Genomic DNA, 16,471 nt, shown 5'->3' with positions numbered 1-16,471 from the left:
CAGTGAGAGGGGTTCAGGGGTCAGTGAGAGAGGGTCAGTGAGAGAGGGTCTGGGGGTCAGTGAGAGGATCAGGGGTCAGTGAGAGTGGGTCAGTGAGAGAGGGTTTGGGGGTCAGTGAGAGAGCGTCTGGGGGTCAGTGAGAGCGGGTCTGGGGTCAGTGAGAGGTTCAGGGGTCAGTGAGAGTGGATCTGGTGTTGAGTGAGAGCGGGTCTGGGGTCAGTGAGAGGGTCAGTGAGAGGGGGTCGGGGGCTAGTGAGAGGGTCAGTGAGAGAGGGTCTGGGGGTCAGGGAGAGGGAGTCAGTGAGAGGGAGTCAGGGGTCCGTGAGAGAGGGTCTGGGGGTCAGTGAGAGAGGGTCAGGGGGCACAGAGGGGTGACAGGGATTGGGAGGCTGTGAGGCGAGGGGACAGTGGGAAAGGGGTTCAACAGGGTGAGGGTGAAGTAAGGGGGGGGGGGGCGGTGGTCAGAGAGACATCGGAGCAAGAGGTCAGGTTAGAGAGGGGAGAGGGTATAACCAAGGAGTCAGTGAGGATCGAGGGGTCAGGCGTTAGGGAGAATCAGCTCAGGGGTAACAGCGAGGGCTCACGCTGTCGCAGTGCCAGAAGCTGCCTGTTTGCTTTCCATCAGTGACGTTTCAGCAGTACCCTGCACAGTGCAGAGACTTGAGGGAGTGCTGCACTGTCTGAGGGTCAGCACCGAGGGAGCGCCGCTCTGTCGGAGAGTCAGTGCTGAGGGAGTGCCGCACTGTCGGAGGTCAGTAGTGAGGGAGCGCCGCACTGTCGGAGGGTCAGTACTGAGGGTGTGCCGCACTGTCAGAGGGTCAGTACTGAGGGAGTGCCGCACTGTCGGAGGTCAGTAGTGAGGGAGCGCCGCACTGTCGGAGGGTCAGTACTGAGGGAGTGCCGCACTGTCAGAGGGTCAGTACTGAGGGAGCGCCGCACTGTCGGAGAGTCAGTGCTGAGGGAGCGCCGCGCTGTCGGAGGGTCAGTACTGAGGGAGCGCCGCACTGTCGGAGAGTCAGTGCTGAGGGAGTGCTGCACTGTCTCAGGGTCAGTACCGAGGGAGCGCCGCACTGTCGGAGAGTCAGTGCTGAGGGAGTGCCGCACTGTCGGAGGTCAGTAGTGAGTGAGCGCCGCACTGTCGGAGGGTCAGTACTGAGGGAGTGCCGCACTGTGGGAGGGTCCGTACTGAGGGAGTGCCGCACTGTGGGAGGGTCCGTACTGAGGAAGTGCCGCACTGTCCGAGGTGCCGTCTTTCAGGATGAGACGCTAAACCAAGGGCCCCGTCTGCCCTCTCGGATGGATGTACAAGATCCCACGGCCACAACTGGAAGAAGAGCGGGGAGAGGGGGTGTGGAGGGAATTCTCCCAGGTGTCCTGGGACTGAGAATTATCCCTCAAACAACATCACTCTGTCTCTCTGTCTCTGTCTCTCTGTCTCTGTCTCTGTCTCTCTGTCTGTCTCTCTCTCTCTCTCTCTCTCTGTCTCTCTCTCGCTCTGTCTCTCTCTCTCGCTCTGTCTCTCTCCCTGTCTCTCTCTCTGTCTCTCTCTCTCTCTCTGGCTCTGTCTCTCTCTGGCTCTGTCTCTCTCTGGCTCTGTCTCTTTGTCCCTCTCTCTGTTTCTTTGTCCCTCTCTCTCTGTCTCACTCTCTCTCTCACTCACTTTCTCTCTCTCTCACTTTCTGTCTCTCTCTTTCTCACTCTGTTTCTCCACTCTCTCTCTCTCTGTCTCACTCTCCGTCTCACTCCCTGTCTCTCACTCTCTCTCTCTCTCTCTCTCTCTGTCTCTCTGTCTCTCTGTCACTCTCTTTCTCCTCTCTCTCTCTGTCTCTCTCTCTCTGTCTCTCTCTCTCTGTCTCTCTCTCTCTGTCTCTCTGTCTCACTTTCTCTCTCTGTCTCACTCTCTGTCTCTCTCTCACTCTCTTTCTCCTCTCTCTCTCTGTCTCTCTCTCTCTGTCTCACTTTCTCACTTTCTCTGTCTCACTTTCTCTCTCTGCCTCTCTCTTTCTCTCTCTGTCTCTCTCTTTCTCTCTCTGTCTCACTTTCTCTCTCTGTCTCACTCTCTGTCTCTCTCTCACTCTCTTTCTCCTCTCTCTCTCTGTCTCTCTCTCTCTGTCTCACTTTCTCTCTCTGTCTCTCTCTCTGTCTCTCTCTTTCTCTCTCTGTCTCACTCTGTCTCACTCTCTGACGGGGGGGGTGGTGGGTGGTGGGGGATGTGGGAGAGTGAGGCGGTGGGGTGAGGAGGTATCTGAGGGGGATTGCGTAAGGGGGAAATGAAATGAGCTGAGCTCACTGGGACTGGGGGGGTTGGGGAGGGTGTGGCGGTCGGAGCTGGGTTGTCCCTGAGACTTGGCGCTTTGTCTATCAGCCCCTATCAGCTGGTTAATAAACGGCCACTTGGACCTTGTTTGTGCAAATTCCTGCAAACCTTTCGCAAGATCAGTTTCAGTGCGAGTTTTCATCCTCGGTGCAGGGCACAGCACTCCCCGTGCGACGGACACTCTCCCCGTGCGACAGACCCACGGACACTCTCCCCGTGCGGCCCCCCGGTTAATCTACCTCACTCCTCGCCGTCGCAGGTCAGCATGTCGACGCAGCCCGACCTTGCCAACCTCCTGCACCCCGCCTCCCTGAGACGCCTGGCCCAGGACTGGCTGCGGGAGGACACGCCGCACTTCGACTACGGGGGCTTCGTGGTGGGCGAGCGGCGGCAGACGGCGGGCCTGCTGCTGAAGTCGCCGGGGGTCCTGGCCGGGGGCCCCTTCGCCCAGGCCGTCTTCGAGGAAGTGGGCTGCTCGGTGGAGTGGCTGCGGCGGGAGGGCTCGACCGTGCTGCCCGTGTGCCGGGTGGCCACGGTGCGGGGCAAGGCGCGCCACCTGCTGCTGGGCGAGCGGGTGGCCCTGAACTGCGTGGCCAGGGCCAGCGGGATCGCCAGCGCCAGCCGCCGGGTGGCGGAGCTGGCCGCCCAGGCCGGCTGGGGCGGGCACATCGCCGGCACCAGGAAGACGACCCCCGGCTTCCGGCTGGTGGAAAAGTACGCCATGATGGTGGGCGGAGTCGCCAGCCACCGCTACGACCTCAGCAGCCTCATCATGCTCAAGGACAACCACGTGGTGGCTGCGGGCAACATCGCCAAGGTAACCGGGCGTCACAGTGCGTTAGATACACTGTCCTTTCCCCCTCTGGGACCGGGTGTCACAGTGCGTTAGGTACACTGTCCTTTCCCCCTCTGGGACCGGGTGTCACAGTGCGTTAGATACACTGTCCTTTCCCCCTCTGGGACCGGGTGTCACAGTGCGTTAGGTACACTGTCCTTTCCCCCTCTGGGACCGGGTGTCACAGTGCGTTAGATACACTGTCCTTTCCCCCTCTGGGACCGGGTGTCACAGTGCGTTAGATACACTGTCCTTTCCCCCTCTGGGACCGGGTGTCACAGTGTGTTAGATACACTGTCCTTTCCCCCCTCTGGGACCGCGTGTCACGGTGTGTTAGATACACTGTCCTTTCCCCCCTCTGGGACCGGGTGTCACAGTGCGTTAGATACACTGTCCTTTCCCCCCTCTGGGACCGGGTGTCACAGTGTGTTAGATACACTGTCCTTTCCCCCCTCTGGGACCGCGTGTCACGGTGTGTTAGATACACTGTCCTTTCCCCCCTCTGGGACCGGATGTCACAGTGCGTTAGATACACTGTCCTTTCCCCCTCTGGGACTGGGTGTCACAGTGTGTTAGATACACTGTCCTTTCCCCCCTCTGGGACCGGGTGTCACAGTGCGTTAGATACACTGTCCTTTCCCCCTCTGGGACTGGGTGTCACAGTGCGTTAGATACACTGTCCTTTCCCCCCTCTGGGACCGGATGTCACAGTGCGTTAGATACACTGTCCTTTCACCCTCTGGGACCGGGTGTCACAGTGCGTTAGATGCACTGTCCTTTCACCCCTCTGGGACCGCGTGTCACGGTGTGTTAGATACACTGTCCTTTCCCCCCTCTGGGACCGGATGTCACAGTGCGTTAGATACACTGTCCTTTCACCCTCTGGGACCGGGTGTCACAGTGCGTTAGATACACTGTCCTTTCACCCTCTGGGACCGGGTGTCACAGTGCGTTAGATACACTGTCCTTTCCCCCTCTGGGACCGGGTGTCACAGTGTGTTAGATACACTGTCCTTTCCCCCTCTGGGACCGGGTGTCACAGTGCTTTAGATACACTGTCCCACCTCTGGGACCGGGTGTCACAGTGCGTTAGATACACTGTCCTTTCACCCTCTGGGACCGGGTGTCACAGTGCGTTAGATACACTGTCCTTTCCCCCTCTGGGACCGGGTGTCACAGTGCGTTAGATACACTGTCCTTTCCTCCTCTGGGACCGGGTGTCACAGTGTGTTAGATACACTGTCCTTTCCCCCCTCTGGGACCGGGTGTCACGGTGTGTTAGATACACTGTCCTTTCCCCCCTCTGGGACCGGGTGTCACAGTGTGTTAGATACTGCCTGCCAGTTTTGTGTGGCTCTGACTAGTCGGTGCTTTGTGCTCAGGCTGTGGGAGATGGGAGGAAGGTCGGAGGCGTCTTCACAAAGATCGAGGTGGAGGCCCGCTCGCTGGACGAGGCCCGTGAGGCCGCTCGGGCCGGAGCCGATATCGTGATGTTGGACAACTTCACTGCCCAGGTCAGCGTCCTTTCTGGCTGTGCATGTCTTGTCGCGTTCGTCCCGTTTCCCACGTGACGGTCAGTGCTGTTCTCCGAGTTGGCTCCTGCTTCGGCAAGTGGAGAAACGTAGGCAGCTACCGATCAGTCTGTGCTCCCCAACATGCGGAGGAATGGGTAGATCTGTATGTGTTGTGATCGAGGCAGGATGAGTGAACTGTTTGGTCTGTTTCCTCAACCCGTGTTCCGCAACACGTCTACAGGTGAGCTGTGTGCGTACACTGGCGTGGGAGGCCCTGTGCTGGTTCACACCTGCGGGCGGGCTGGCACCCGGGGTCACTTGACATTCCATTAAAGCTCGATCCTCTCTGCAGGGGGTCCTGGCAGGTGCCTCGGCGCTGAAAGAGGAATTCCCGGGGGTCCTGATCGAGGCCAGCGGGGGGATCACCGAGGAGAACGTGACTCAATACCTCAGCCCGCACGTGGACATCATCTCTCTTGGCTCCCTCACCCAGAACTACAGTTGCCTGGACTTCTCGCTGAAAATCGACCGGGAGCAGGGAGCGGACAACGGCCTGGTAGACCTCGGACCCAGCTCGGAGACCCCTGCGGGACGCAGGGATTTTGCATTTTAGGGAGAACGGGCGGGCGGAGGGTCCCGGGTTGGGCTACTGTCCCTCTTCTTCCTCGCAATAAACCACGATACAAAAATCCATGTCTCGTCCCGTCTGAAACTCTGTAGCTGAAAACCCTCCACTGGTTGGAGTCATACCGAGCGCAAAGGAAGATGGTTGTGGTTGTTGGAGGTCAATCATCTGAGCTCCAGGACATCACTGCAGGAGTTCCTCAGGGTAGTGTCCTCGGCCCAACCATCTTCAGCTGCTTCATCAATGACCTTCCTTCAATCATAAGGTCAGAAGTGGGGATGTTCCCTGATGATTGCACAATGTTCAGCACCATTCGCGACTCCTCAGATACTGAAGCAGTCCGTGTAGAAATGCAGCAAGACTTGGACAATATCCAGGCTTGGGCTGATAAGTGGCAAGTAACATTCGCGCCACACAAGTGCCAGGCAATGACCATCTCCAACAAGAGAGAATCTAACCATCTCCCCTTGACATTCAATGGCATTACCATCTCTGAATCCCCCACTATCAACATCCTGGGGGTTACCATTGACCAGAAACTGAACTGGGCCAGCCATATAAATACTGTGACTACAAGAGCAGGTCAGAGGCTGGGAATTCTGCAGCGAGTAACTCACCTCCTGACTCCCCAAAGCCTGTCCACCATCTACAAGGCACAAGTCAGGAGTGTGATGGAATACTCTCCACTTGCCTGGATGGGTGCAGCTCCAACAAAACTCAGGAAGCTCGACACCATCCAGGACAAAGCAGCCTGCTTGATTGGCACCCCATCCACAAACATTCACTCCCTCCACCACTGACACACAGTGACAGCAGTGTGTACCATCTACAAGATGCACTGCAGCAATGCACCAAGGCTCCTTAGACAGCACCGCCCAAACCCGCGACCTCTACCAACTAGAAGGACAAGGGCAGCAAATACATGGGAACACCACCACCTGCAAGTTCCCCTCCAAGTCACACACCAAACTGACTTGGAACTATATCGGCCGTTCCTTCACTGTCGCTGGGTCAAAATCCGGGAACTCCCTTCCTCACCGCACTCTGGGTGTACCTACCCCACATGGACTGCAGCGGTTCAAGATGGCAGCTCACCACCACCTTCTCAAGGGGCAATTAGGGATGGGCAATAAATGCTGGCCTGGCCAGCGACGCCCACATCCCCCGAAGGAATGGAAAAAAGATCCGACATCCAGATTTACGATACGAACAGCCGCTGTAAACAGGTCACACTAAAGCACCACCACTGTGGGGGGCAGGGACATTGCAGCGTGACATGTTTATATGAAAAATTTCTATTGTGAATGTGGACGTGTTGACTTCAGGGGACACCCTCTCACACTCACACACGCACTCTCACACCCATGAACTCTCACACACGCACACTTGCACACTCACACACGGACACTCATACACGCACTCGCACACTCGTATACTCACCCATTTACTCACACACACACAAACACACTAATACACACTCACTCACACCCTCATAAATGGACACTCATCCAATCTCACACCAAGGCTGACACCATCTCACCGCACTCACTGAGATACACTGACACAATCTCTCCCTCACTCACACACTGACACAAACTCCCTCTCACTCACACTGACACAAACTCCCTCACACACACACTGACACAATCTCCCTCTCACACGCACTGACACAATCTCCCTCTCACACACACACTGACACAATCTCCCTCTCACTCACACACTGACACAATCTCCCTCTCACACGCACTGACACAATCTCCCTCTCACTCACACACTGACACAATCTCCCTCTCACTCACACACTGACACAATCTCCCTCTCACTCACACACTGACACAATCTCCCTCACACACACACTGACACAATCTCCCTCACACACACACTGACACAATCTCCCTCTCACACGCACTGACACAATCTCCCTCTCACACACACACTGACACAATCTCCCTCTCACTCACACACTGACACAATCTCCCTCTCACACGCACTGACACAATCTCCCTCTCACTCACACACTGACACAATCTCCCTCTCTCTCACACACAGACAGAATCTCCCCCTCTCTCTCACACACTGACACAATCTCCCTCTCACACACACACTGACACAAACTCCCTCTCACACACACAGACACAATCTCCCTCTCTCACACTGACACAATCTCCCTCTCTCACACTGACACAATCTCCCTCTCACACTGACACAATCTCCCTCTCACACTGACACTGACACAAACTCCCTCTCTCACACAGACACAATCTCCCTCTCTCTCACACACTGACACAAACTCCCTCTCACTCACGCACACACTGACACAATCTCCCTCTCTCTCACACACTGACACAATCTCCCTCTCACTCACACACTGACACAATCTCCCTCTCACTCATACACTGACACAATCTCCCCCTCTCTCTCACACACAGACACAATCTCCCCCTCTCTCTCACACACACTGACACAATCTCCCCCTCTCTCTCACACACTGACACAATCTCCCTCTCACTCACACACTGACACAATCTCCCTCTCACTCACACACTAACACAATCTCCCTCTCACTCACACTGACACAATCTCCCTCTCTCTCACACACTGACACAATCTCCCTCTCACTCACACACTGACACAAACTCCCTCTCTCTCACACACTGACACAATCTCCCTCTCACTCACACACTGACACAATCTCCCTCTCACTCATACACTGACACAATCTCCCCCTCTCTCTCACACACACTGACACAATCTCCCCCTCTCTCTCACACACTGACACAATCTCCCTCTCACTCACACACTGACACAATCTCCCTCTCACTCACACACTAACACAATCTCCCTCTCACTCACACTGACACAATCTCCCTCTCTCTCACACACTGACACAATCTCCCTCTCACTCACACACTGACACAAACTCCCTCTCTCTCACACACTGACACAATCTCCCTCTCACTCACACACTGACACAATCTCCCTCTCACTCACACTGACACAATCTCCCTCTCTCTCACACACTGACACAATCTCCCTCTCACTCACACACTGACACAATCTCCCTCTCACTCATACACTGACACAATCTCCCCCTCTCTCTCACACACAGACACAATCTCCCCCTCTCTCTCACACACACTGACACAATCTCCCCCTCTCTCTCACACACTGACACAATCTCCCTCTCACTCACACACTGACACAATCTCCCTCTCACTCACACACTAACACAATCTCCCTCTCACTCACACTGACACAATCTCCCTCTCTCACACACACTGACACAATCTACCTCTCTCTCACACACTGACACAATCTCCCTCTCTCACACACTCTGACACAATCTCCCTCTCACTCACACACACACAATCTCCCTCTCTCTCACACTGACACAATCTCCCTCTCTCTCACACACTGACACAATCTCCCTCTCTCACAAACTGACACAATCTCCCTCTCTCTCACACACTGACACAACCTCCCTCTCTCACACACACTGACACAATCTCCCTCTCTCACACACACTGACACAATCTCCCTCTCTCACACACACTGACACAATCTCCCTCTCTCACTCACACTGACACAATCTCCCTCTCTCACTCACACTGACACAATCTCCCTCTCTCACTCACACACTGACACAATCTCCCGCTCACACACACTGACACAATCTCCCTCTCTCTCACAAACACTGACACAATCGCCCTCTCTCTCTCTGACACAATCTGCCTCTCTCTCACACTGACACAAACTCCCTCTCTCTCAGACACAATCTCCCTCTCTCTCACACACTGACACAATCTCCCTCTCACACGCACTGACACAATCTCCCTCTCACTCACACACTGACACAATCTCCCTCTCTCTCACACACTGACACAATCTCCCTCTCTCTCACACACTGACACAATCTCCCTCTCACACGCACTGACACAATCTCCCTCTCACACACACACTGACACAATCTCCCTCTCACACGCACTGACACAATCTCCCTCTCACACGCACTGACACAATCTCCCTCTCACACACACACTGACACAATCTCCCTCTCACACACACACTGACAATCTCCCTCTCACACGCACTGACACAATCTCCCTCTCACACGCACTGACACAATCTCCCCCTCTCTCACACACAGACACAATCTCCCTCTCACTCACACTGACACAAACTCCCTCTCTCTCACAGACACAATCTCCCTCTCTCTCACAGACACAATCTCCCTCTCTCTCACACACTGACACAATCTCCCTCTCACTCACACTGACACAAACTCCCTCTCTCTCACAGACACAATCTCCCTCTCTCTCACAGACACAATCTCCCTCTCTCTCACACACTGACACAATCTCCCTCTCTCTCACAAACACTGACACAATCGCCCTCTCTCTCACACTGACACAATCTCCCTCTCACACACACTGTCACAAACTCCCTCTCACACGCACTGACACAATCTCCCTCTTACACGCACTGACACAATCTCCCTCTCTCTCACACACTGACACAATCTCCCTCTCACTCACACACTGACACAATCTCCCTCTCTCTCACACACTGACACAATCTCCCTCTCACACGCACTGACACAATCTCCCTCACACACACACTGACACAATCTCCCTCTCACACGCACTGACACAATCTCCCTCTCACACACACTGACACAATCTCCCTCTCACTCACACACTGACACAATCTCCCTCTCTCACACAGACACAATCTGCCTCTCTCTCACACTGACACAATCTCCCTCTCTCTCACACACTGACACAAACTCCCTCTCACTCACACACTGACACAAACTCCCTCTCACACACAGACACAATCTCCCTCTCTCACACAGACACAATCTCCCTCTCTCACACTGACACAATCTCCCTCTCTCACACAGACACAATCTCCCTCTCTCACACAGACACAATCTCCCTCTCTCACACTGACACAATCTGCCTCTCTCACACTGACACAATCTCCCTCTCTCACACAGACACAATCTCCCTCTCTCACACACACTGACACAATCTCCCTCTCTCACACTGACACAATCTGCCTCTCTCTCACTGACACAAACTCCCGCTCTCTCTCACACACACAGACACAATCTCCCTCTCTCACACTGACACAATCTCCCTCTCTCACACTGACACAATCTCCCTCTCTCACACAGACACAATCTCCCTCTCTCACACAGACACAATCTCCCTCTCTCACACTGACACAATCTGCCTCTCTCACACTGACACAATCTGCCTCTCTCTCACACACTGACACAAACTCCCTCTCTCTCTCACACTGACACAAACTCCCTCTCTTACACACTGACACAAACTCCCTCTCGCACACACACTGACACAATCTCCCTCTCACTCACACACTGACACAATCTCCCTCTCTCACACACACTGACACAATCTTCCTCTCTCACACACACTGACACAATCTCCCTCTCTCACACACACTGACACAAACTCCCTCTCTCACACACACTGACACAATCTCCCTCACACACACTGACACAATCTCCCTCTCACTCACACACTGACACAATCTCCCTCTCACACACACTGACACAATCTCCCTCTCACTCACACACTGACACAATCTCCCTCTCACTCACACACTGACACAATCTCCCTCTCACTCACACTGACACAATCTCCCTCTCACTCACACACTGACACAATCTCCCTCTCACTCACACACTGACACAAACTCCCTCTCTCACACACACACACACAATCTCCCTCTCTTTCTCACACTGACACAATCTCCCTCTCTTTCTCACACACACACAATCTCCCTCTATCTCTCACACACTGACACAATCTCCCTCTATCTCTCACACACTGACACAATCTCCCTCTCTCTCACACACACACAATCTCCCGCTCTCTCTCACACACTGACACAATCACCCTCTCACTCACTCACTGACACCATCTCCCTCTCTCACACACACTGACACAATCCCCCTCTCTCACACACTGACACAATCTCCCTCTCACTCACACACTGACACAATCTTCCTCTCACTCACACACTGACACAATCTCCCTCTCTCACACACACACACACAAACTCCCTCTCTTTCTCACACTGACACAATCTCCCTCTCTTTCTCACACACACACAATCTCCCTCTCTCACACACTGACACAATCTCCCTCTCTCTCACACACTGACACAATCTCCCTCTCACTCACACATTGACACAATCTCCCTCTCTCACACACACTGACACAATCCCCTTCTCTCACACACTGACACAATCTCCCTCTCACACACACGCTGACGCAATCTCCCTTTATCTCTCACACTGACACAATCTCCCTCTCTTTCACACACACACTGACACAATCTCTCCCTCTCACACACACTGACACAATCTCCCTCTCTCTCACACACACACTGACACAATCTCCCTCTCTCTCACACTGACACAATCTTTCCCTCTCACACACAATCTCCCTCTATCTCTCACACACTGACACAATCTCCCTCTCACTCACACAGACACAATCTCCCTCTCTCTCACACGCACACTGACACAATCTCCCTTTATCTCACACACTGACACAACCTCCCTCTCTTTCACACACACACCGACACAATCTCCCTCTGACACAATCTGCCTCTCTCTCACACTGACACAACCTCCCTCTCTCTCACACACACACTGACACAATGTCCCTCTCTCTCACACACTGACACAATCTCCCTCTCACACACACTGACGCAATCTCCCTTTATCTCTCACACTGACACAATCTCCCTCTCACACACACACTGACACAATCTGCCCCTCTCTCACACACACGCTGACACAATCTCCCTTTATCTCTCACACTGACACAATCTCCCTCTCACACACAGTGACACAATCTCTCCCTCTCACACACAGTGACACAATCTCTCCCTCTCACACAATCACACACAATCTCCCTCTATCTCTCACACACTGACACAATCTCCCTCTCACCCACACACTGACACCATTTCCCTCTCACACACACACTGACACAATCTCCCTCTCTCTCACACACACAATCTCCCTCTCTCTCACACACACACAATCTCCCTCTCACTCACACACACTGACACCATCTCCCTCTCACTCACACATTGACACAATCTCCCTCTCACTCACACATTGACACAATCTCCCTCTCTCTCACACACACTGACACAAGCTCCCTCTCTCTCACACTGACACCATTTCCCCCTCACACACACACTGACACAATCTCCCTCTCACACACACACTGACACAATCTCCCTCTCACACACACACTGACACAATCTCCCTCACACACAGACACAATCTCCCTCTCTCTCACAGACACAATCTCCCTCTCACTCACACACTGACACAAACTCCCGCTCTCTCTCACACTGACACTGACACAAACTCCCTCTCTCACACAGACACAATCTCCCTCTCTCACACAGACACAATCTCCCTCTCTCACACTGACACAATCTCCCTCTCTCACACTGACACAATCTCCCTCTCTCACACAGACACAATCTCCCTCTCTCACACAGACACAATCTGCCTCTCTCACACAGACACAATCTGCCTCTCTCACACTGACACAATCTGCCTCTCTCACACTGACACAATCTGCCTCTCTCTCACACTGACACAATCTCCCTCTCACTCACACACTGACACAAACTCCCTCTCTCTCTCACACTGACACAAACTCCCTCTCTTACACACTGACACAAACTCCCTCTCGCACACACACTGACACAATCTCCCTCTCACTCACACACTGACACAATCTCCCTCTCTCACACACACTGACACAAACTCCCTCTCTCACACACACTGACACAATCTCCCTCACACACACTGACACAATCTCCCTCTCACTCACACACTGACACAATCTCCCTCTCACTCACACTGACACAATCTCCCTCTCACTCACACACTGACACAATCTCCCTCTCACTCACACACTGACACAATCTCCCTCTCTCTCACACACACACAATCTCCCGCTCTCTCTCACACACTGACACAATCACCCTCTCACTCACTCACTGACACCATCTCCCTCTCTCACACACACTGACACAATCCCCCTCTCTCACACACTGACACAATCTCCCTCTCACTCACACACTGACACAATCTTCCTCTCACTCACACACTGACACAATCTCCCTCTCTCACACACACACACACAAACTCCCTCTCTTTCTCACACTGACACAATCTCCCTCTCTTTCTCACACACACACAATCTCCCTCTCTCACACACTGACACAATCTCCCTCTCTCTCACACACTGACACAATCTCCCTCTCACTCACACATTGACACAATCTCCCTCTCTCACACACACTGACACAATCCCCTTCTCTCACACACTGACACAATCTCCCTCTCACACACACGCTGACGCAATCTCCCTTTATCTCTCACACTGACACAATCTCCCTCTCTTTCACACACACACTGACACAATCTCTCCCTCTCACACACACTGACACAATCTCCCTCTCTCTCACACACACACTGACACAATCTCCCTCTCTCTCACACTGACACAATCTTTCCCTCTCACACACAATCTCCCTCTATCTCTCACACACTGACACAATCTCCCTCTCACTCACACAGACACAATCTCCCTCTCTCTCACACGCACACTGACACAATCTCCCTTTATCTCACACACTGACACAACCTCCCTCTCTTTCACACACACACCGACACAATCTCCCTCTGACACAATCTGCCTCTCTCTCACACTGACACAACCTCCCTCTCTCTCACACACACACTGACACAATGTCCCTCTCTCTCACACACTGACACAATCTCCCTCTCACACACACTGACGCAATCTCCCTTTATCTCTCACACTGACACAATCTCCCTCTCACACACACACTGACACAATCTGCCCCTCTCTCACACACACGCTGACACAATCTCCCTTTATCTCTCACACTGACACAATCTCCCTCTCACACACAGTGACACAATCTCTCCCTCTCACACAATCACACACAATCTCCCTCTATCTCTCACACACTGACACAATCTCCCTCTCACCCACACACTGACACCATTTCCCTCTCACACACACACTGACACAATCTCCCTCTCTCTCACACACACAATCTCCCTCTCTCTCACACACACACAATCTCCCTCTCACACACACTGACACAATCTCCCTCTCACTCACACACACTGACACCATCTCCCTCTCACTCACACATTGACACAATCTCCCTCTCACTCACACATTGACACAATCTCCCTCTCTCTCACACACACTGACACAAGCTCCCTCTCTCTCACACTGACACCATTTCCCCCTCACACACACACTGACACAATCTCCCTCTCACACACACACTGACACAATCTCCCTCTCACACACACACTGACACAATCTCCCTCACACACAGACACAATCTCCCTCACACACAGACACAATCTCCCTCTCTCTCACAGACACAATCTCCCTCTCACTCACACACTGACACAAACTCCCGCTCTCTCTCACACTGACACTGACACAAACTCCCTCTCTCACACAGACACAATCTCCCTCTCTCACACAGACACAATCTCCCTCTCTCACACAGACACAATCTCCCTCTCTCACACAGACACAATCTCCCTCTCTCACACAGACACAATCTCCCTCTCTCACACAGACACAATCTGCCTCTCTCACACTGACACAATCTGCCTCTCTCACACTGACACAATCTGCCTCTCTCACACTGACACAATCTGCCTCTCTCACACTGACACAATCTGCCTCTCTCTCACACTGACACAATCTGCCTCTCTCTCACACTGACACAATCTCCCTCTCACTCACACACTGACACAAACTCCCTCTCTCTCACACTGACACAAACTCCCTCTCTTACACACTGACACAAACTCCCTCTCGCACACACACTGACACAATCTCCCTCTCACTCACACACTGACACAATCTCCCTCTCTCACACACACTGACACAAACTCCCTCTCTCACACACACTGACACAATCTCCCTCACACACACTGACACAATCTCCCTCTCACTCACACACTGACACAATCTCCCTCTCACTCACACTGACACAATCTCCCTCTCACTCACACACTGACACAATCTCCCTCTCACTCACACACTGACACAAACTCCCTCTCTCACACACACACACAATCTCCCTCTCTTTCTCACACTGACACAATCTCCCTCTCTTTCTCACACACTGACACAATCTCCCTCTCACTCACACATTGACACAATCTCCCTCTCTCACACACACTGACACAAGCTCCCTCTCTCTCACACACACTGACACAAGCTCCCTCTCTCTCACACACACTGACACAAGCTCCCTCTCTCTCACACACTGACACAATCTCCCTCTCTCTCACACACTGACACAATCTCCCTCTCACACACACGCTGAGGCAATCTCCCTTTATCTCTCACACTGACACAATCTCCCTCTCTTTCACACACACACTGACACAATCTCCCTCTCTCTCACACTGACACAATCTTTCCCTCTCACACACAATCTCCCTCTATCTCTCACACACTGACACAATCTCCCTCTCACTCACACAGACACAATCTCCCTCTCTCTCACACGCACACTGACACAATCTCCCTTTATCTCACACACTGACACAACCTCCCTCTCTTTCACACACACACCGACACAATCTCCCTCTGACACAATCTGCCTCTCTCTCACACTGACACAACCTCCCTCTCTCTCACACACACACTGACACAATGTCCCTCTCTCTCACACACTGACACAATCTCCCTCTCACACACACGCTGACGCAATCTCCCTTTATCTCTCACACTGACACAATCTCCCTCTCTCTCACACTGTCACAATCTCTCCCTCTCACACACACACACAATCTCCCCCTATCTCTCACACACTGACACAATCTCCCTCTCACTCACACACTGACACCATTTCCCTCTCACACACACACTGACACAATCTCCCTCTCTCTGTCACAATCTGCCTCTCTCTCACACTGATACAATCTCCCTCTCTCTCACACTGTCACAATCTCCCTCTCTCACACTGACACAGTCTCCCTCTCTCTCACACACACTGACACAATCTCCCTCTCTCTCACACAGACAAAATCTCCCTCTCTCACA

The 16,471-nt window shown here is 53.2% G+C and overlaps 1 protein-coding gene across 2 annotated transcripts; it reads left to right on the top strand.

Annotated features, from left to right (window-relative positions):
* The first annotated feature begins 475 nt into the window (after positions 1-475).
* LOC137364379 (nicotinate-nucleotide pyrophosphorylase [carboxylating]-like) lies at positions 476-5,357 on the top strand. Of its 2 annotated transcripts, none has more exons than XM_068027625.1 (4): positions 476-751; positions 2,471-3,134; positions 4,535-4,666; positions 5,019-5,357. In XM_068027625.1, exons 2-4 carry the CDS (start codon positions 2,583-2,585, stop codon positions 5,277-5,279), a joined length of 945 nt encoding a protein of 314 aa, XP_067883726.1. In that variant the 5' UTR covers positions 476-751; positions 2,471-2,582; the 3' UTR covers positions 5,280-5,357. The 2 variants fall into 2 exon arrangements, with proteins under 2 accessions (XP_067883726.1, XP_067883727.1); XM_068027626.1 differs by lacking the exon at positions 476-751 and adding an exon at positions 1,047-1,112.
* Positions 5,358-16,471: the final 11,114 nt, after the last annotated feature.

This window comes from Heterodontus francisci, unplaced genomic scaffold, assembly GCF_036365525.1.
Source record: "Heterodontus francisci isolate sHetFra1 unplaced genomic scaffold, sHetFra1.hap1 HAP1_SCAFFOLD_752, whole genome shotgun sequence".
Classification (NCBI taxonomy): Eukaryota; Metazoa; Chordata; class Chondrichthyes; order Heterodontiformes; family Heterodontidae; genus Heterodontus; species Heterodontus francisci.
This window is presented reverse-complemented; position numbering and strand designations above follow the sequence as displayed.

Bases quoted from the DNA above. Each gene is read 5' to 3' on its own strand.
- LOC137364379 (XM_068027625.1), top strand. From the start codon at position 2,583: ATGTCGACGCAGCCCGACCTTGCCAACCTCCTGCACCCCGCCTCCCTG. The intron at 3,135-4,534 runs GTAACCGGGCGT...CTTTGTGCTCAG, and splicing joins CTGCGGGCAACATCGCCAAG to GCTGTGGGAGATGGGAGGAA. The intron at 4,667-5,018 runs GTCAGCGTCCTT...TCCTCTCTGCAG, and splicing joins TGGACAACTTCACTGCCCAG to GGGGTCCTGGCAGGTGCCTC.